Source organism: Barbus barbus (genome assembly GCF_936440315.1).
Source record: "Barbus barbus genome assembly, chromosome: 39".
In the NCBI taxonomy this organism is placed as follows: domain Eukaryota; kingdom Metazoa; phylum Chordata; class Actinopteri; order Cypriniformes; family Cyprinidae; genus Barbus; species Barbus barbus.
The window spans coordinates 2,060,255-2,082,106 of NC_136717.1; the positions used below are offsets into that span (position 1 = coordinate 2,060,255).

General features: G+C 37.0%; 1 protein-coding gene and 1 long non-coding RNA gene across 4 annotated transcripts in view; both read left to right on the forward strand.

Annotated features, from left to right (window-relative positions):
* Nucleotides 1–21,852, forward strand: part of LOC306858963 — a 1,377,007-nt gene that overhangs the window by 658,395 nt on the left and 696,760 nt on the right. The gene's annotated exons all lie outside the window — the stretch shown is intronic.
* On the forward strand, nucleotides 4,965–19,892 carry LOC306858919 (uncharacterized protein). 3 transcript variants are annotated; one of them, XM_079399722.1, is made up of 10 exons: nucleotides 4,965–5,069; nucleotides 6,549–6,804; nucleotides 14,584–14,645; nucleotides 14,749–15,072; nucleotides 16,392–16,427; nucleotides 16,514–16,588; nucleotides 17,951–17,979; nucleotides 18,071–18,145; nucleotides 18,302–18,370; nucleotides 18,558–19,892. In XM_079399722.1, exons 1-10 carry the CDS (start codon nucleotides 5,009–5,011, stop codon nucleotides 18,669–18,671), a joined length of 1,101 nt encoding a protein of 366 aa, XP_079255848.1. In that variant the 5' UTR covers nucleotides 4,965–5,008; the 3' UTR covers nucleotides 18,672–19,892. The 3 variants fall into 3 exon arrangements, with proteins under 3 accessions (XP_079255848.1, XP_079255849.1, XP_079255850.1); XM_079399723.1 differs by lacking the exons at nucleotides 4,965–5,069; nucleotides 6,549–6,804 and adding an exon at nucleotides 13,947–14,092 and having other exon boundaries at nucleotides 14,331–14,645; XM_079399724.1 differs by lacking the exons at nucleotides 4,965–5,069; nucleotides 6,549–6,804 and adding an exon at nucleotides 13,947–14,092 and having other exon boundaries at nucleotides 14,331–14,645; nucleotides 18,308–18,370.

Here is a 21,852-nt window from a genome sequence, read left to right on the forward strand (position 1 = left end):
AAAATGATGCATGTGTTTTTCGAGGGAATCGGTTAATTTCTTGATTGCCGTTTTGACAGTGTCTGCTTGCATATTTTAATCATATTTGGTAGTTCTCTTTAATGTATTTGCCCCGATTTGATCCATGGGAAATTTATCTAGCAATATATTTATATTATTTTGTCGTCATAAGGAGTTAAAAATGGCTCTTATCAACCTTGATTTACATTCTATCACATTATTTTGACAGTTAAAGTTTTGGGCGGGTTTTTGTGAGCTTTTGGGCTGGAAATTGTCCATCCAATCTGGCAACACTGGATGTAGTTTTAAAAGTGTTTCAGGCAAGAATGTAGCTGTTTAAAACTCACATTTGTGGTTTATTTTTAAAGACATCACCTATTTGAAAATGTGCTTCGCCGATTTCGGAGACGTGAGCTCCACACGACCAGCGGTTTGTTTTTGGGTAAATGTAACCGGTAATCTTTGGTCTATTAATCTATTATATGTTAATTGAAAATAAAAAGAGCCAATGCTGTTTGATATAATATTTATTTTCATTATAATGTATGTATGTTCCCTTAACTACATTTTTGCAGCTGTTAATATGTTTAAATGAGTTCCTGGGAAAAAAATTCCTGGGCCAAATTGTTCCAGGTAATTTCAGTGGAAGAAATGAAGCTTCTGCCATGGCTGTCTCAGTTCCCTGGCTTGAACCCTGTAGAAAATGAGTGAGGTGAACTGAAGAGATGCACCAACATGGAGCTGGTATTCTGAAGGATCTGGAGTGATTCTGGATGAGGAAATGTTCTCTGGTCTCTTGTCAGGTGTTCTCTAACTTCATCAGGCATTATAGGAGAAAATTTAGAGCTGTTACCCTGGGAAAAGGACGTTGCAATAATTGGGTGCCAATAGCTGGGGCTACGTGAACTAGAGAAAAACATTTATTTTCCAATTTTCCATTATTTTACTTCAATGAAAGGTTAGAATTTCATAAATGTTTCAATGAAAGGTCAAAAGGATAAACAATACAAATTTATTTTCACAGCCACTTTTGGTCATATTTACCAAGGGTGCCAATATTAGTGGGCGGAACTGTATATTTAATATATAAATATACAATTTTTCTTAAATATTCATGCATGTGTGTGTATTTATATACAGTATACATTATAAACAGTATACACACATTATGTAAACAAAGTTTTATTTTGTATGCGATTAATCACGATGAATTATTTGACAATGCTGATTATAAAAAACATATTGTTGCGTTGTCGTCATGTATGATCAGTTCAAGCGTTTCTAACTTTATTCAGTAACAGCGTCATGAGTTGTATTACTGCTGTGATGCATATGTGGAGTTTCTGAGCGAGTGTGTGTGATACCCAAATTTATGCACAAATACACCTTTTATATAAATAAACTATAAACTGTATATTTGAATTCTGAACTCGATTCTAGTTGCCCTGTCTCTTTATGCTCTCCTCCTGTTTGCTCTGGTGTGGCTGGTTTAGTGAATGGCGCAGTCCGTGACGGACAGATTATTAACGACTGGTCTGTGGTAATACACCCGGGCAGGGCATCCAAACGCTCACCTATCATTCATCGACCTCAATATGATATTAACCTAGAGAAATGTGCACTATTGAAGTGTTTGTGTGGAGAGTGGAAGCTGAATAGCGCGCTCGCTGCAGGACAGGCGCAGCTGATTTTCTTTTCCAGCAGGACTTTAGCATGTCCACACTGCCAAAACCACTTCCAAGTGGTTTGCTGACCATGATATTACTGTGCTTGATTGGCCAGCCAACATGCCTGACCTGAACCCCATATGGAATTTATGGGATATTTTCAAGAGAAAATTTGTGTTTTTAGATGCACCTGTATTATTATTATTATTATTATTATAAAGGACGTAAAGCTTTTTCACATTTTGCTCCCAAATTTTGGAATAGCCTTCCTGATAACTTTTGGGGTTCAGACACATTCTCTCGGTTTAAATCTAGATTAAAGACACATCTTTTTCACATAATCTATCTCATAAACTTCAGTTACATTTGATCAAATGCACATTAGCATTCATTTGCTTGGGTTGAACACATCATTTTTGCTTGGTCAGCAGCTATGCTAATTATGTCTCTATTTGCTTCTGTCTTTCTTATGTTTATTATTATGGGTATCATTAAAGTTTTAATGGTATTACTATTCTTATGACTCTGTATATTGTGGCGGGAGGAGCACGCGACAGACACAGTGGGCGTGGCGTCAAGCCTCGGAGAGGTTTTTATTAAACAATAAGGGGTAAAATAACGTGTCCAAAGGGGAAAAAGTGTCCAAATAAACGGGGAATCTGGTGTCCTCGTTGTGCCGCGGGGCTAGTGAAGGAGGGTAGTGTTCATCAGGGAAGGGTCCAGGGAAAGGGCGGAGTCCGTTGGCCGCACGCGCTCCCCTCTCGGGGCCGGGAGCGAGTGGCGGCGGCGTCTCTTGCGCGGCTCCTTCCATCTCCTGGATTCCCGGCGCTTCTGGGGGATTCGGCGGCTCGGCATCCTGGCCCGTCAGCCGCCTAACGGGTGCGGCAGTCCTGCTCGACGCACCCTTCCTGGACCCACGAGGACACCAGCGTGCATGCACGGGGAAGAGACCGGTCTCCCGAGGAGAGGCGCGTTCGGCATTTAACGGCGGCGGTGATGAGGCTCTATTCACGTCAGGTGCGCCTCCACACGCCGCCAGCCCTGGCTGTTTCAGCGCCCCTCCTCTCTCACACACCCACTCCTGTCGGGAGCCTGGTGAAGGGCGGCGAATATGGGACGGGGTGGTGATGATGGACAGGGGGGAGGAAGCCGACTCGTCACAATATCAATCCAGTTATTTAATGGTATTCTTTTATTTTTTACAAAAAAAGGCCCATTTAATACCATGTTCTGGTACCCGTCCCTACTTACAAGAGAAGAAAAAAGTATCAGTTGCAAAGCAACATGACAGTACATCTTGCATCTCCATTTTCTAAATACAACATCCCTCAGTTTCACAGACATGGCTTAAGACCAGCCCCAGACTAAAATGTAATTCTGAGCCGTTTCAACTGAAAGAAACTTGCACTGATTGATCTTAAAATATATCATGCCTTTGTTTTGTCTCAAGATGCAAACCAGTAATGCTTTTTCCTAAGGCATGTTAATAAAAATGACTTAAATGTCCTAATTGAACTATGGCCTAATCTTGACCCACAAGTTGAAGAATAACAAGTCATTTTAATACAACACAAAGGAAGAAGGTTTCAAATAAATCTGTCTCTTGAAAGTGTTACAGTCTTTTCTTCAGCTTCCTGAACAGGAATAGTTTGTAAAAACTTCTACTTTCTACTTACTGTGATTGTTTTTGGAATGAATTTTTAGAGAAGATGAATGACTGAAACGCTTCCCACATGCAGTGCAGTGATACGGTTTCTCTCCAGTGTGGATTCTCTCATGTACACATTTCTGAAAATACTAGAACACAAACAGACAAAAGATGATCATTAGTGCTGAGAACAAAAGACATTGCTGTAAAAATGCAGGTCTATATATCATTTCATTTACATGCTTTGAATTGAAATATTTAGCACTTTCAGATAAACATCTGAATGTCTGTTCAGTAGTCTCTATATCTGTTTAGTCATTCTGGTGCTTCTTATTTAGTCATTTCACAAAATACATATATTTTATATACTTTATACATCTACAATACATCTTTGCACCAATCAAATTTCCAACAACTTCCGTTTATTACCAAATAATATATACTTATGTTCTATTTAAATGAACTTAAACTGCAAAGTTTCACTTCCTGTCACATTCACACGCTCTCAAGTGATGATACTGGGACGGCCACAAGTTTGCTGTCAACCGCAGAGATAAAATCATTTTGGCATCATGCCATCAAGCTAGCTGATGTGTTACATGGTTTTGCCAAAAGTCAATGATTTTGGAGGAGTTCAAAAAAGCAAGGTTTCAAGGATTTTTTAAAACGGCGTACAGCAAGTTTGACTGACTATGCCATTATTGATATTATTGTTCTTAGTATGACTCAAGGAAGGAAGTCTGTGTAAATAGCAATTAGATGTTATTTACAATAAGTGAAAATAGCTATAGATTCTATTTACACTGTTTATATTTATACTACTTATTGCAAATAGGGGCAATTTTCTGCACCTCAGTATTGTAAAACATTATAAAACAGTACGCAATAATAACTTATTGAGTGTAAATTTTAATTTTCATTCAAATTATTAAATGGATGCCGCCTTATTGGGACAAAATCACTCCCTTAACCCACCCTAACCCTACCCGATAGTTTATTTTCAACTTTTTTTAATATTTCTTTCCTTTTTATTAAAAATAAATGCTTTTATGGTGTGATTTGAATTTTGAAGTTCACCAAAAAAAGTTTAATCGCATCAAAAGGAGTATGACACGCTTAACCATCTGTGGCACTGGAGCTGATGATTGGCATCCGTCTTTTGTAATGTTGACTAGCCCAATCACACGCTGGTGGGCGGAGTTAGTGTAAATACACACTTTGTTTAACATGCAGAAAACTGTTAAAAGAAAGAAGTAAAACTAACAGTGATGCAAAGAACAGCCTATAGATTGGGTTCAGAGTGAATGTAGTTTGATCAACAATATCCAGTTCTCACACTGAAGAACAAGTTTCACATCTGCGGTCAAGTCAAAGTCTTGTTTCTCCAGTTTAGTGCTTATGGTTATGGATAGGCAGTTCATAGGAAATATAGAAGAAACAGAGTTAATCACAACACCAGTAACAGTCCACACTCAGCTCTCGAGGGAAGACTGAATCGATTGAGACGTTTACAGAATGACTGCAGGTTAAAACTGCCTGAGCTCTTCTCATTCTGCCACTTCTCCATTATGACTGACGCTGTGTCTCTAAATAACAGCATTTAAACACTCAGTTGGTCAGATCAGAGGAAGTGAACACAGGAAGGAGGGATAGTATTTTAAGAAAGTGTTGTGAGGACTGTCAGAACGAGAAAATGTCTGCTAAGTGTCATTGGTGTCTGCTGGGACTGATCGTTCTCTCTTCGCTTCTCACAGGTAAAGAAATCTCTATTTTAAGACATTTGGAATTAGTCTAGAAAAGAGTTCACTTGAACATGATCAATTCTTGTGTTACAAACAGAACATTGATTATTCCTGAATGAACTAAAACTAGACAGTTTAACCAGGGCTCGACATTAACGCTTGTCCGGTGCAAGTGAATGTTGTGGACGGGCAAGTGAAAGAGAAATGTACTTGCCCAATTGGACAAGTAACTTAAAAAAGTCAATATCAAAAACAATAATAACTGCCTTTATTTATGATTTAGCCTTTGTTATAGGGGTGTGCGATATATATCGTTTGCGATAAGTTCGTAATTGTTGTTTTAAGAGTGTATTGCAAGAATCAAACAAAACACACATACAGAGTGCATGCATAAAGTCTTCTAGGTTAGACTAGCTCACGTGCAAGAGCGTTCTTTTGCTGCAAGATTCAATATTACAATGCATGAAGAATGACCAGGAAATTAAAGATGGGAGCAGAAAATGTATATTTCATATAGTTTCACACGAAGATCGAGCGCCGTTTTTTTGCTCCAAAAACCATCATGATTACAAATGTGAATTTATAACAGTTCAATAAACAAGAAGTTAACATTAAGAGACTTACGTTTTAGACACCCTATTGCCCGTTTTTGCGCTGTCAACAACAAAAATAACTCCAAACACAGCCACAACACTGTTTTGCGTCTCTGAGCAACATGATATTGTTTCGTTCCTGAATTAATTAACCGTTTAAATGATTCGGTTCAATCACAACGACTCGCTTATAAACAGTGACTTGATGCCACCTACTGGAGGTTTTAATTTCACATTTACAGTATTTATTTATTTTTTAAATAATTTAAAATATCAGTTTTCAACGTTTTATTTCAGATGCAGTTTCTGTGTTTCCTCTGCATTGCAAATATTAATTTTGTTCATACTAATTTCATTAGTTTGGTATCAGCCCAAATGTTAGTATGTTTTATTATACTAACTGTCTGATTAAATTGAACTCTAATTTAAAAAAAAAAATATTTAAGTTTGAAAATTCATACATAAAAAGAAGTAAATATTATCATTTTATTTTTAAGTTTAATATAAAATAATTGTATTTGTAATGAATACTCGCTTTTTATGTTAAAATATAACATTATAATCACACTTTATTATTTTTTTCATTATTTTATTTAAAAAGAAAAATCAAAACTAAATAAACTAAATTTGTTTTGTATAACCACAATAAATAATTTTATTTATAACTCAATTCATTTTTTTTTTTCTCTCCGGGCAAGTAACTTTTATACTCAAATGACAAATTTACTCGTCCGAAGGACAACCATATGAGAATGCTTAATGTCAAGCCCTGGTTTAACACTCAGACATCTGATGCTCAATTATTTTCATATTAGGAGTGTGTTTGTGATTTAAACAGCTCTCTCTCTAATGATTTTATTATATGAATAATGATCATATAAATGTTCTTGTGTTTCAGGTTCCAGTGGAGTGGATGAGACTCGTGTGTTCATCAGTTCTGGTGAAACTGTCCGTCTGGTCTGTAATTATGCTCTTCCTGACTGCAAATCAACTGTATGGAACTATAACAGCATTTCAGAAGCAGTTGAACTGATTCGATTAGGGGAAAAGAAGACAGACATTGAGAGACATGAGAGACTGAGTCTGGGGTCTGACTGCTCTCTGAACATCAAGAACGTCACAAAAGAAGATTATGGCATTTACACCTGCAGACAGTATGTGAATGACAAACCACAAGCAGCTGATCGAGTTTTTCTGCACGTTCTTCATGGTAATTTTATGATCATTTTAAAAAGGGCAAATTGTTGGTTTAATCTCCCATGATGATTGAAAAGTGTGTGATTTGTGTGTTATTTTGTGTTTCAGTCTCTTCATCATCCTCATCCTCACAGACTGAGATCAGTGCAGGCTGCTCTGTGACTCTCTCCTGTCAGTTGTATTCATATTCATTTGCTGGAGTCTCTTGTGATGCTTTGATCCGTTCTGAGAGAATTGAGCTGTTTTGGGTGAATCAGACGGGTGTTAATCTGACGATATCAGACACTGGATATCAGACAACATCTTCCAGACTCTGTATCATCACTCTGACTACAACACTCCTGAATGAAGATCACAACAGAGAGCGGAGATGTGAAGTTACTCACAGAAATGAAGTCAAGACCTCAGCCACATATACTGTCAGGAGTTCAGGTGAGAAACTAACTTTCCTTCCTCACTTTCAGAAGACTCTGGAATTATAATACCATTCATTAAGGGGGGAAAAAATTAAAAACTGAAGGGTTACACATAAACAAGTCATACATTTCTTCATGTAGTCATATAGGCAGTGCTATTTCTGAGTATAAAAGAGTCCTAAGCGAAATCTTATATGATAATAGATGACAGACTCATGAAGCAGTGGAAATTCCCACAGGCTCCAGTTCATATTTATCATTTCTGTGATGTGAAGCTCAAGCGTGATGAGATGTTGATGATGATGATGATGATGATGCGTGGTTTATATGTTCATTATGTTTGAACTGAACTACAGACATGATCACAGACCCAGCAGGAACTGAAGTCAGTTGGACTGCTGGATCATTATTCAGAGGTACACATCTTTACGTGCAGTTCATTAATGCTGAAATGATTCATCTACAGTGCTTTGTCAAGAATTGTTTGTTTTAAACCTTTGATTTCATTCCCAGCTTCACAGATTGAGTCTGTTTTTTCTCTTCTGTCTTCTATCATCTGTCCACATCTTTCCTGCAGTGATTGTGATTATTGTTGAGTTTGCAGTATTTGTTGCTCCTACTGTGATTCTTCTTCAGATCGTCTGTGCTGGTGAGTTTTTCAGCCTCACAATTTGCAACAATATTTAAAACAGCTAAAATTTATAGAGGATTGTTCATCTTTTTTCTTCAGCAAACAAAGAAAAAACTCTGACCACCCTGGAGAAATTGTGATAACATACTTTTAAATAAACAAAACAAATACCAGGCGAGATTTATTTTATTTCATATAGAGTTTATGGATATTTGCAGTGTTCAAAGTAATTTTCTTGTGTGGTATAATGGACAGATTGTTTGTATAATAATCCTCTCTCAGTTCTGTCTGATGGAGCTGCTTTGGTGAGTCTTGGACATTCTTGCATTTAGAGTTTATTTTTATTTATTTAATTTTGGATGATTGCTACTAATATTTTTGATAAAACCTGTAAGATATCAGAGACTGAATAAGAAAACTTTAAGATGCATCAGAACATTGAAACCTGAGAAGCTGAGATTCCAGAAAGAGGGGCCTCAAAGCTGTAACAGGACGTCATAAATTGGATTCCTGGCTCCAACTAGCTGAAGCAAGCCTCTGTCACAAAACAGCTTTCAACATTGAGACAAAATAACACTTATTGATAATTCCAATTCAGGAAAGAGACTGTCAAATTTGTTGCAAATAATCAAGACTGATTGTCAAAGAGATGGCCATTACGTGTTCCACAATTGAATTCAGGAGCTTCCTTAGACTGACTTCTTCCCCACATAGAAGACAGTCCAAACCAAAATTTGTCTAAAACCATGCCTTCGTTCTCCATAGAACTATACAAAGACTTTCTTTTTTAGATGCACATAAAATCATCCTAAAAGGACATTTTTATGCAGAACCCTATATTATGTATGTAACCCACACATTTGACTATCCATTGTTTTAATCAAATATTATGCATGTCTTTTTAATCATTATTGAATAGCTGAAGGATTCATATGCGTGTTTGGTATGTATGAGTTTGAAAATTCATGCTTTAAATGTTTCTTCCAATCAATTCTTTGTCAAAGGCATCATAGTCTTGTTATAGAAATCATGTTCAAAAGTATGCTTTGCAAGAGCCTGTAAAGTTCGGACCTCTGACTGAACAGATAACAACGATTTATTAGTGGGGTGGAGAAACAAAACAACACCCCAAGCAAGGACAGTATCTAATTGGTCAAGACGTCCAGATGGGACGGTCTGAAAGCTGAGTTTAAAAACTCAGGACACCATCAAACTTCCTCTTACTCTTCTTCAAAAAAATGCTCTCTTACGCTCTTGGTCACCCTTCTCTTCTTCTATTTGGCACCGCGTTTTGACGCTGCTCTGGCCCACGTGCCAGCTGCTACCGCAATGGAAAGAAAACCAACCTAGTCTCGTTACATCCTTTTATTTTTTTCCTTTAGTTTCTTTTCTTTCCGTGGAGTTTCGTGTTCTAATGTAAGTTTGCTACAAAGTCCAGCTCCGACTGCACTCGCTTCAAACTTCAACCAGACCAACTCCACATCTTCAGCTAACGTCCAAGACGTCACTTCAAAGACTTTTGAACTCTCAAGCAATCATATACTTCGGGGATCCCCCTCCCCTTTCTGCAACGACGACACAAAGGAAACCCCTTTAACACAGGCAAAGCAAGCTAGCAACACCTCCAGGTTCTAACTGAATCAGGTGCATTTAATACCAATTTTAGCCTCATTGAGAAACTCAAAGCGAGGGTTAAATAAGTGATTGGTGGTTAAGGTCTATGCAATAACATATTTCTGTAAACTTGGGATTTCACATTTTCATTCTCTTAAACTCATCCTTTCCTCACTTTCTCTCTTTCTGCAAGATTAGTTTATGTCTTAGGTTAATATAAATAAAATCTGATTTATATTGAAAAGAGAAGTATCTTGTGTTTTGTGCTCACAAGTTAGTCTTAATCTGCCGATCTTGTTACTGTGCTATTAAATAGTGTTTTCAAATCCCTATAAAATCATAAATGATTCCCTTTGAGCTAAATTAAACTATTTCTTTAAATTACATATTAATATTACGTTTTTCTTATTACTTTACAAACCTCTGCAGTTCTGTTTATTATTTCACCTTTGCTGAGAATGTTTTTTTTACAATTCTAGTGATTCCCCTACATGAGCTGATAATGTGAGGATGTGTTAAACTGTGAAGCAAAGCAACAAAGAAAAACAAATAATTAAATGATTGATTAATGTTCATAATAATTCATATACCTTTAATGTGGTTAGTTAAGAAATCAATTTTAACACTTCATCTTTTCTCACAGCTGGGCTACAAGACCAAATTTACTGGGTTTGGAATTATTATTGGCCAAAAATTATTTAAATGTAAAAATTTAAACTAAACAATTTAGTTGTTTTTTTTGTGTGAAAACTAAACAAATATTTAATTACTATAATACTAATTTCTCACTAGAAATAACATCAAAAATGTAAAAGGTTAATCAGAAATATGCATTTACACACAAATTAACCACCAAACGAAACTTTCAGACGCCATCTTTATTTTCTATCTCAACGGTCACGGAATGGAACGCACAGGATTGTGGGATATCAAAGACATCGAAGGATACATCTATGCTGTCTTCAAAAATCGGTCAGATGAAGGTATCGCATGAGACAGGAAGTGAAGCTAACTTTGGATTCGGACATGCTTTAATGCCTTCCTACCTTGGAATGAGTCTCCGAAGGCAGCATTTTTCAGTTTTCAGATGCAGCCAATAACAACAAAACAGTAGGCTACGACAAAATCACTTATATTAAACATGTTTGAAATGTTAAAAATTAAAATTAAAAATGTTTAATTTATTAACAAAACAAATACACCGTGCCATGGACGTAATATAAGGTAACAAATAACTTAGTCAAAGTTTAAATATAAAACACTGAAAATCAGGTGGAACCAAATAAATAAGAAACAAATGTTAAAAAAGCTTCCAAAATTGTCTTCGATAAATGACAAAAGGCGGTCCAAGGTCTAACATATTTTTAAAACAGGTGCTTTTGTATTTCGTTTCGAAACTAAATCTTCCACAAACGTCTTGTTTTTCTCACCTCCCTCGTCAGCTTGACTTTCCTCACGTGATAAAAGAAATCCGTCTCCTGCCGCTGATCTGAGATGTGACTGTTGTTCTGCACACTGCATTGTTCAAAGTACAAAAAAAAGATCATACTTTTTGACACTTTTAGTTTTAGTAAATAAAACAAAATGAAAAATGAAGCAAATTTCTCTGGCTTTTCTTTCGTTTTGCTGTATCCAGAACGTACCGAACCGAACCATGAATTCTGTAAACCGTTACACCCCTAATATATATGTAATGGGTCCCACTCGCCTGCTCCGAGCGGGTCTCGAACCCTTGTCTCCGGCGTGGGAGGCGGGCGCACTACCCAGGAGGCATTCAATAAATTCCAGGGGTTTCATTACCAGAATGTAAAATGGGAGTTTCTAGAGGTGTTGGGAAAATGCCCCATTTCCAAAAAAAAAATCAAGAGGTCACCGATCATGTGCAGAATCCTGTTTTTTTTGCGCGGGCATTTCTGATCAGCTCTGATGGATAAAGAATGAGAAAAGCATCTGCGATGGATAATGAAGGACAAAATAGTCATACTTATTATTAAACCAGAAAAATGTAAAGGTAACGTCAGATGTGAATGTAATCTGACAGGAAACACCTGCGATCCGGACAAGTATCTGAAGTTACTGTATACAATATAAAGGGTATTTGACACGAAGTCCCTGCGATCAGGACAGGTATTTGAAGTAAATGGCTTTGATCGGTGACCTATGCAGATTCTCAAATAGGCCACGCCTGCCTGATGACGCAGTTTCGATTACGCTGTTCTGAAACCCCTGGAAAAAAGCCAGTCGCTAGTGCGTCTCTTGAGATCAGGGAAGTGAGGTTTGCCTCCGTTACACTCCACTTCCTAAACCTCACTCCTATCCGGGTCACTGACACCATTGTAACGTGTCCCACTCGCCTGCTCCAAGCGGGTCTCGGGCGTGGGAGGCGGGCACACTAACATATATATACATCATAGTATGTGTTAATGCTGTCTGAAGATGAGACTAGTAACACTGTAACTGTAACATTGACACACAAACAAACTCTTGAAAATATTCCTCCAGAAGTTTGTTTTTGTTGATTCACTTCTTTGGGCCCAGCAGATTCCCCTTCAGTCATGATCTAATTACTAATCATTTTACTGCTTTAAGCCCTAAACCACCCTCGGGTAGTTGGTTGTGAATTAATATACATGTAAGATTTGAAATGAGTGAGCATAATAAAAGAGAAGATTTGAAAGCAGGACTATAATTAATGTTGATTTAATTATAATTAGGGTTAAAATCAGTTTATTAACAGTCTGAACTGAAAGGAGTTTAATGGCATGCAGCTCGCTGAAAGAAAAAGAGGAAGTGCATCAGAATGATTCAGATTCACAGCATCATCAGGCTAATCTGGGTTCAGATGAGTTTCCACACTCAGCAATGACATGTTTCCAAACCTCAACAGTGAGGTCACAGCTCTGAAACACTACAACTGCTGTAATTAATACACTATTTTAGTTATGAAAGTGTAGAATAGCTGTCAACCATCTCAAGATTGTAAGAAGGACTCGACTCTGGAAGAGATGCAAAACATCTCTGTAAAACTTCATATGGAACATGATAATTGCATAACTAATATGATCATAATCATTTGCAGAAATATAGCAAATAAATTAGCTGTATATATTCACTCATGGAAATGTGACAGCAGTGAGCACTTTGCACAGATTCTCTCCTGAAACTTAAACTCGTGGAATTCCTTGAAGAACATTGGACTGGTTGTGAGAACCTTGTGTATCGTGAGAAGTTTTTCATCCTCTTGTAGGATGTGCTCATCTTCGTCAGTGGCCAGTTTGGCAGATTTAGAGTAGCTGCAGCAGAAATAATTCTGTTCATCCACATCTCTAACAAACAACACTGTGTCATTTTAGCATGAATTCCCCTACATCTGGCCCTTTCTGTGCAGTAGCCCCTCACTGCAGTACACAAGATCCATCCAGGGGGTGGAGATGGTAGGTTTAGGGATATGTAAGGTGGGAGGAGTTGGATCTGGATCTTGTGTTCTGCAGTGAGGACTCTTTCTCTTTCTGTGACAGATCTTGATTTGTCTTCACTCATCTCTCTAAAATGTTTGAGCAATGGTGGATAGATGCAAGACCATATAAGTTTCAAGTTTCAAAGAAATGCAGAAGTGCTTTAGCTACAGTACATCAGGTTCCTCATTTCTGCTCCTGAGATTTTCAAACACATTCAACTCTAATTAAACACACCAGAATCGACTAATGGAGATCTTTGCGTTTACCTGCAAATCAGAGCCAGGGGTTTGGATGAGGAACCCTGCTTTATGTGAAAACACTGAAATACAGATTTTAGATCAACTGCACCAATGAAACAGAGAACTTGTAAATGGATTGCAGCAAACATTTATACGAAGGGAAATGTTGAGAAATTCAGTTGTAGAAACCCAGTTAAAGAAAGAAGAATGTGTGTTAAACCAGTGTGGTCAAACTAACTGAGTTCTCACAGCCAGCAGTAACACGTTTCTGAAAAAACTAGAACACCAACCACAACACAAACAGACAAAAGATGATCATTAGTGCTGAGAACAAAAGACATTGCTGTAAAAATGCAGGTCTATATATCATTTCATTTACATGCTTTGAATTGAAATATTTAGCACTTTCAGATAAACATCTGAATGTCTGTTCAGTAGTCTCTATATCTGTTTAGTCATTCTGGTGCGTCTTATTTAGTCATTTCACAAAATACATATATTTTATATACTTTATACATCTTACATCTACAATACATCTTTGCACCAATCAAATTTCCAACAACTTCTGTTTATCACCAAATAATATATACTTATGTTCTATTTAAATGAACTTAAACTGCAAAGTTTCACTTCCTGTCACATTCACATGCTCTCAAGTGATGAGCTCTTCTCATTCTGCCACGTCTCCATTATGACTGGCGTTGTGTCTCTAAACAGCAGCATTTAAACACTCAGTTGGTCAGATCAGAGGAAGTGAACACACAGGAAGGGGGGATGGAAAGTATTGTGAGAATATAATGAAGAGGAAGACTGTCAGAAAGAGAAAATGTCTGCTAAGTGTCATTGGTGTCTGCTGGGACTGATCGTTCTCTCTTCACTTCTCACAGGTAAAGCAATCTCTATTTTCTCTACAAGACATTTGGAATTAGTCTAGAAAAGAGTTCACTTGAACATGATCAATTCTTGTGTTACAAACAGAACATTGATTATTCCTGAATGAACTAAAACTAGACAGTTTAACACTCAATTATTTTCATATTAAGAGTGTGTTTGTGATTTAAACAGCTCTCTCTCTAATGATTTTATTATATGAATAATGATCATATAAATGTTCTTGGGTTTCAGGTTCCAGTGGAGTGGATGATGGTCATGTGTTCATCAGTTCTGGTGAAACTGTCCGTCTGGTCTGTAATTATGCTCTTCCTGACTGCAAATCAACTACATGGAACTATAACAACATTTCAGAAGCAGTTGAACTGATTCGATTAGGGGAAAAGAACACAGACATTGAGAGACATGAGAGACTGAGTCTGGAGTCGGACTGCTCTCTGAACATCAACAACGTCACAAAAGAAGATTATGGCATTTACACCTGCAGACAGTATGTGAATGACAAACCACAAGAACCTGATGCTCGTGTTTATCTGCATGTTCTTCATGGTAATTTTATGATCATGTGATCAATTTAAAAAGGGCAAATTGTTGATTTAATCTCCCATGATGATTGAAAAGTGTGTGATTTGTGTGTTATTTTGTGTTTCAGTCTCTTCATCATCCTCATCCTCACAGACTGAGATCAGTGCAGGCCGCTCTGTGACTCTCTCCTGTCAGTTGTATTCATATTCATTTGCTGGAGTCTCTTGTGATGATTGGATCCGTTCTGAGAGAATTGAGCTGTTCTGGGTGAATCAGACTGGTGTTAATCTGACGATATCAGACTCTGGATATCAGACAACATCTTCCAGACTCTGTATCAGCACTCTGACTACAACACTCCTGAATAAAGATCACAACAGAGAGCGGAGATGTGAAGTTACTCACAGAAATGAAGTCAAGACCTCAGCCACATATACTGTCAGGAGTTCAGGTGAGAAAACAATCTCATGAATCAGTTTTAGACCCTTATAATGTCAGTAACTCTAAGAACTATTAATATTATTGAACAAACCGAGGTACAAAAGCATCTTTCAGTCTGACAGAAGAGATAATCAAAGCACTGCTGCAAACTAATGAACTGCAGTCAACAAAACAGTCAAAAGAGCTGCTGTAAATAATGAAGAAATTGAAACTTGACAGAAAAAATAGCAAGTTTTTGTGTAATGTGATGATAAAAGTTAAATTATGATGCTCATATTCTACAGCAGGGGTTATAACAGTATTTCAAGCTAAAGTTAATGTGGCTGTGAGTATTGAACAATGTTTTTTTTTGTGCATACGGTATCTATTGTATTTGCAGTATGCCGTATTTTTCGAAAAATAAGTCAAACCAGGTCAAACTTGCATTGTTGAGAGAAACACACACACACAGAGAAAAGTCACATTGATGTATGTCACATTTTGTTATTACATTCAGAAATAATGTAAAATACTGGTAAATAAAGCGAAACATTATCAGCACTGAACATGTATTTTAAAAGCGAAACTGAAACTGATCACATCTCATTCGGCATGAATCATTCCCATGAATATATCACTGTCAAGTGGAAAATCGGGTTTCTAAACTATTTTTATTATGTAAAGAAAGCTTCGTACTTCTCTTGTGTCCAAATATCCACTTAAAACAGCATCATTCAAATACGTAAAATGTTTTTGGGAAAAACAGCTTGAATGCTCTCGCTGAGCGGCACAGGCTACACACTGAACAGACAAATTAAACTGAGTAACCAAATCTCTTCTCTACAGTATGTTTGCTTTACTAATTACCAATTACTTTCAATCTTGTACAGAAATGTACATAGGAGCTAATGAAAGAAGCGCTTTAGATTTTGAATAAGTGTGTATGATATATCCAAAAATGGCGATGGCAAGTCATTCAAAATGGCAAAGGCTTTATTTTTATAGGTGTGCAATAAAAAATAACAGTAAAATGTCCTACTTTTGTAAAATAAAGAAAACAAACAAAATGTGCTTGGCAAGAACTTTTTCCAGAAGCACGTCATAAAAATAAACCAAAACTCAGCGAATATTTACTATTTCACACAAACATGAGAACTATCTAGAAACCTTTTAATTGCATAACTTTAAGTGTCTGCGTTTTATTTGACGTTAAGTGCATTGTATGAGTTACTTTGGAAAATAAATCGTAGCATGTTTCAGCCTGGAAAATACAGTATAGCAAATTATATCTCAGACACTTTGAAAACTGTTCTACAGTATGATGCATCTGAACTAATTAATGTTTTACAGATCAAGAGGAAAAATCAGGAGCCACAACACATAAAGGTGCTATTGATTCTAAGCCATTGTTGATGTTATTGGTGATATTTAATTTAGATATCAATCCCTGACTATCTCTTCTTTATTGACAGTGATTTCCGTTTCCGCCGCTGCATTCGCTGCTTTCCTTCTAGTTGTTCTCTGGCTGATCTGCAGAAAAAGAGCTGGTGAGTTTTCAGATTTCCTCCTTTCTTACAAAGTTCAGATCTCATTTTAATGACGAGCAAACACATCAAGAAACATGGATTATGTGACTAGGGCCACGTACACGCTGCAGTTAAATTCGGTTGTCAGTTCACCTTTTACTCCTTAATCGCGTTCTGTACACACGCAGTTCACTAAAATACGGGAGTGACAACTGCATTAACTCCCGAAAAATACGTGTAGTGACAACCGCATTAACGCCCGAAAAATACAGGAGTGACAACCGCATTTACAGAAATTCTACGCAGTGTGTACAGAACCGAACCGGACAACTAGTTGTTAATGATGACGTCACGAGAAGCGTGCCAATATGCGTGTTGTTTACCTTAGATCTGACAGGATGGCGGAGAGAGGTGTATTGTGGACCGACCAGGAGACAAAATTATTGATTGCCGTATGGGCCGACAAAGGTATTCAGAAAAAAATGGACAGCACGAGAAGAAATAAATTGGTTTTTGAAGAAATAGCCAAAAAAATGTCCGCGGATGGTGTATTCAGAAGTGCTAAACAGTGCAGAATTAAATTGAAGGCACTGAAGACCGAGTATAAAAAAATTATCGATCACAACAACCGTTCTGGGAGAGAGAGGAAAACATTCAGGTTTTTTGAGGATATCCACCTGGGTACCCAAACGCCACAACGCAACGGCCACTCTCTTTTGGACACTGACTGCTTTTCGGAGATGCGTGTCTCTCTTCTCCAGGTGCGGAGCAAGTAAATGGCAGAGATCCACCGCAGTTGCTCCCACCAGCCCTGTGGTCTCGGAGCAACCCAGTCAAGAGAGTGTAGGCTGTTTAATAACAACAGTTTAAAGAACAAAATTAGATTACGACGCCTCTCCCGACGGCGATTTAATAACGTTTTGCGGATTTTCGCGCGTCTTTGCAGTTTACTGTTTGTTTTGTCAACAGCAGCTAACACAAAACCAGCCAATCTGCGGGCCTCCATTCTCTCCGAGACACCACAACGTTGCTATGGTTATAACTGCGTTGCTATGGTTACCACGCTGCCATTCGTGGCAGGTTCGGGAGCGAGTCTTGTTTCGTACACACATGGAACGATAATTTACGGGACTCACTCCCGCATTTAAATGCGGTTGTCACTCCTGAAACTTGTAGTGTGTACGTGGCCTATGAGATTCTCAAACAGAAGTGTATTCCTCTAATGCCAATCTCAGAGAGTTATCAAGTCAAACAACAATCGTTTCTATCATTCATTTGAATGGTTTTGAAATTTGAATGTCATTAGCGTTGTTCGAATTCAGTGTTTTGCATGTGTGTTTCATCATAAATACTGAGGCACGTTATTTATTTATTTTCCCCCAGATAATAAAAGAGGTACTCATGAATCGGTGGTGAGTTCAGTAATGCCAGTGATTTACGACTGATTACTGTCTTTAAAGCTCAAGTGTTATTTTTGCAGTTTTAACTGTTTGTTGTCTGAAGGTCAAAGATGAGAATAAAGATAAAGAGACGTATGAAACAATCAACATGTCCACTCCTGCTGCTGCAAGAGACCACGTGAGTCAACTAAACATTCACCATTCAGTTCACTGTCTGCTCTATAATGTGATTTACTGAAAGCTGTCGTATTACTGTACATACTGTATTGCAGTGAGAGATATGTCTGATCTGTTTATTAAACTTGATTTGCTGCACGTTTGCATTGATGTTTAGGAGCAGGCAGATGATGTGACTTATTCTGAAGTCTCTTCTTCCAGTAAAAAGCCAGTAAAATCGCTCAATGTGAGTAGCAGCACATTCCCTTGTTCATTATCACTGACTGATGTTCAGTCCTATTCAGCGAAAATCACAGCAGCTTCTCTCATCTATATTCTGCTAATTCAGTTTGATTCTCAGATAAATGAAGCTCATGCACTAATAATCGCTGCAGTTCAAACACTGATGGACAGAATATGTGCTGTTCTTTTAGGATCATAATGATACGGTGACTTATGCTGCCATCAGAGGAACGGAAAATGAACCATGGGATGAACTTTACGCCTCTGTGAACAAGAACAAGAGCTCCACAAATAAACATGAATGATACAGATCACTGCTTGAGCTCATCATATTGTCAAATTAGTTCCTGTTTGCCCTTATTTGGTTTGTTTCCTGTTATTAGTTAATTATCGTTCAGTTTGTTCACCTGAGTTTTATTAATCATCTCGTTTGCTCCTTTGTTCCATGTCTTTTTAAGCCTTCAGTTTCTGTCTAGCCTTCGTCTCGTACTAATGTTAAGTTAATGTTGTTTTCTATGGTTAGTGTGTTGATGATTATTAAAGTCTTCTTTGTTTACTCCTGCGTTGGGCAACCACAGAACCGTGACTCACATCGGCATAAGGATGTTTTCTTATATTAATACTAATATTAACGTCTTTGCTGTTTGGAAGAATTAGGTACTTGCATGTGAACAAACAGAACTTATGTCAAATAATTTTTTTTTTTACCAAATGGACACTAAAAAAAATCAGTAAAGTCTATGATAAATAACTGTCAGCTGTGGTTGCCAGAATTTTACCGTAAAAAAATAATTAAATTGAAATACAGTAGCAACATTTTAGGTTTTACGGATTTAACTTTAATTTACATTTAAATACCGTAATTTCATTAACTGATATAATGTTAATATACCAACCTATGGAAGTACTAAAATCTGTTTTGTACCTTTGTAATACACTGATAACCACCAGAAGCAGGTGATGATGAGAAAGTCACATGTTGAACCAAAGCCCATCATAAACAGCTTTTAAATACTAACATATACAGAAGGTGCACAGTGTCATTTACACAAACACTAAACACCATCATGGTAACACAAGAAACTGAAATAATGAAATAAACATTCATTTAACAACATTAGGTGTAACATACAACCATAATGTACACAACTGATCAGAAAAAACTAAAAATAAAGTTATTTCTACAAAAAAACATCATATGTGAAATGTAATGGAGGGAATGTCATTTTACGGTTATTCACTAAATTATAGGTTCTTTTTCACTTCCAACAAGTAGCATTAAAAAAACGTGTATAGTCTTTTACCGTTAAAACCACTGTCATTTTTTACTGTGTACTCTTGCTTTCAGCATGTATTTTTGGCTGTTTCTTGTAGAAAAAAGTCGTCAGGTAGACAGTAATCTGAGAATTACTTCAGTGTCTGTTTAAATTATATAATTATAGTTTCATCAAATATTCTGCCAAAAAATGTAATGTCAGTTTTTTCATTTTTTTCCCACATGTGACAATAAAGAGCATGAAAATGTCATTGGTTAATGTCATGTTAGATTTTTGGATTGGTTTTGTTCACGATTAACCCATAAGTACCCGGACCAATTTTTCCTTAAAACGAAGATTTTTAACTCACACCGTTGCAGTCTGTCAGTAATATAATGTCAGTCAGTGGTACTCACAGCTTTGAGAGAAAAAAACAAAAACATACACAGACAAAACCAAATTAAACCCTGTGGCTCCTGACGATATCCGTGCGGTGGATCAGAGGTAAATAAAAGCTATAAATACTGTTCAGTTTCTTGCACAGACTGATTATTTTGTGTCTTTAGACCTCAATGTATCATCACGAGCCACAGGGTTTAATTTGGTTTTGTCTGTGTATGTTTTTTTTTGTTCTCTCAAAGCCGTGAGTACCATTGACTGACATTAAATGACTGACAGACTGCAACGGTTTGAGTTAAAAATCTTCGTTTGTGGTCTACTGAAGAAAAAAAGTCACCTACATCTTGGATGCCCTTGCGGTAAGCAGATAAACATGAAATTTTCATTTTTGGGTGAACTATCCCTTTAATGTGACAAATACGTCACATCAAAATTCCACCTACTTTTATAAGGTTAATAGCCCGATGTGACATATGTCACTGCAATATCTTTGTAACTTGTTTCATATCAATTTGTTCAAGAAATGTATTAAAATCAGGTTAATAGTAATCTAGGTTATGCTATTAAAATATTAGAATTGTTGCATGGGTTGAAACATACTTTTAGTAACAAAAACACGCGTTTTAAAAATCGCTGACACTGCAAAGTGCTAACCAGACAGAACACCATTTTGGAAATGTTGCCATGGCAACAAAAAAATGCACACATTGTCACATGACTGAACCTGGGTGTTCATTATATGTCACGTAGGGTCTTCCTGAGTTGAAAGTGTGGGATAATGCTTTAAAAAGACCTTTCCAGATGATCACCATTGTTTGTAATACCCGCGTCACCGTGGGTTCTTATGGGTTAAGACTAGGATGCCAGGTGCTTCATATTAAAGCAGTAATGCCCACTACTGGTGTACACATGCAAATCAATAATATATACAGTTGTGTTCATAAGTTTACATACCCCTTGCAGAATATGCAAAATATTAATAATTTTAGCAAAATAAGAGGGATCATGTAAATTGCATGTTATTTTTTATTTAGTACTGTCATGAATAAGTTATTTCACATAACAGATGTGTATATATAAGCTACTCCACAAGAAAAAAATAATAGAATTTATAAAAATGACCCAGTTCAAAAGTTTACATAACCTTGAATCTTAATCCACGACTGTTTTTCTGTTTTGTGATAGTTGTTCATGAGTTCTGCATTAGTCCTGGGCAGTTACACTGCCTGCTGTTCTTCAGAAAAATCCCCTAGCTCCTTCACATTCTTTCCTTTTCCAGCATCTTCTGCATATTTGAACCTTTTCCAAAAGTGACTGTATGATTTTGAGGTCCATCTTTTCACACTGAGGACAACTGTGGGACTCCTATACAACTATTACAGAAGGTTTAAACGCTCACTGATGCTCTCGAAGGAAAAACCATGCATTAAGAGCGGGGGCTGAAAACTTTTTGAATTTGAAGATCAGGGTAAATTTTACTTATTTTGTCTTCTGAGAAATATTTAACTATCTTCTGTAGCCTCTGAAGGGCAGTATTAAATGACAAAATATGTTTTTTAGGCAAAATAAGAAAAATGTACACATCTACATTCTGTTCAAAAGTTTTCACCCCCTGGCTTTTAATGCATGGTTAGTCCTTCTGGAGCATCAGTAAGCGTTTGAACCTTCTGAAACAGTTATTTCAGGGGTAGGGGTAGTTTAAATTCAACCCTAATTAAACACACCTGATCCATCTAATCAAGTCCTTCAGGCTTATTTGAAAACTACATGGTTTGAGTGTTGGAGCTGTCACAGATTGGCCAGGCTCATTTACCAGCCAATCACAGCGCAC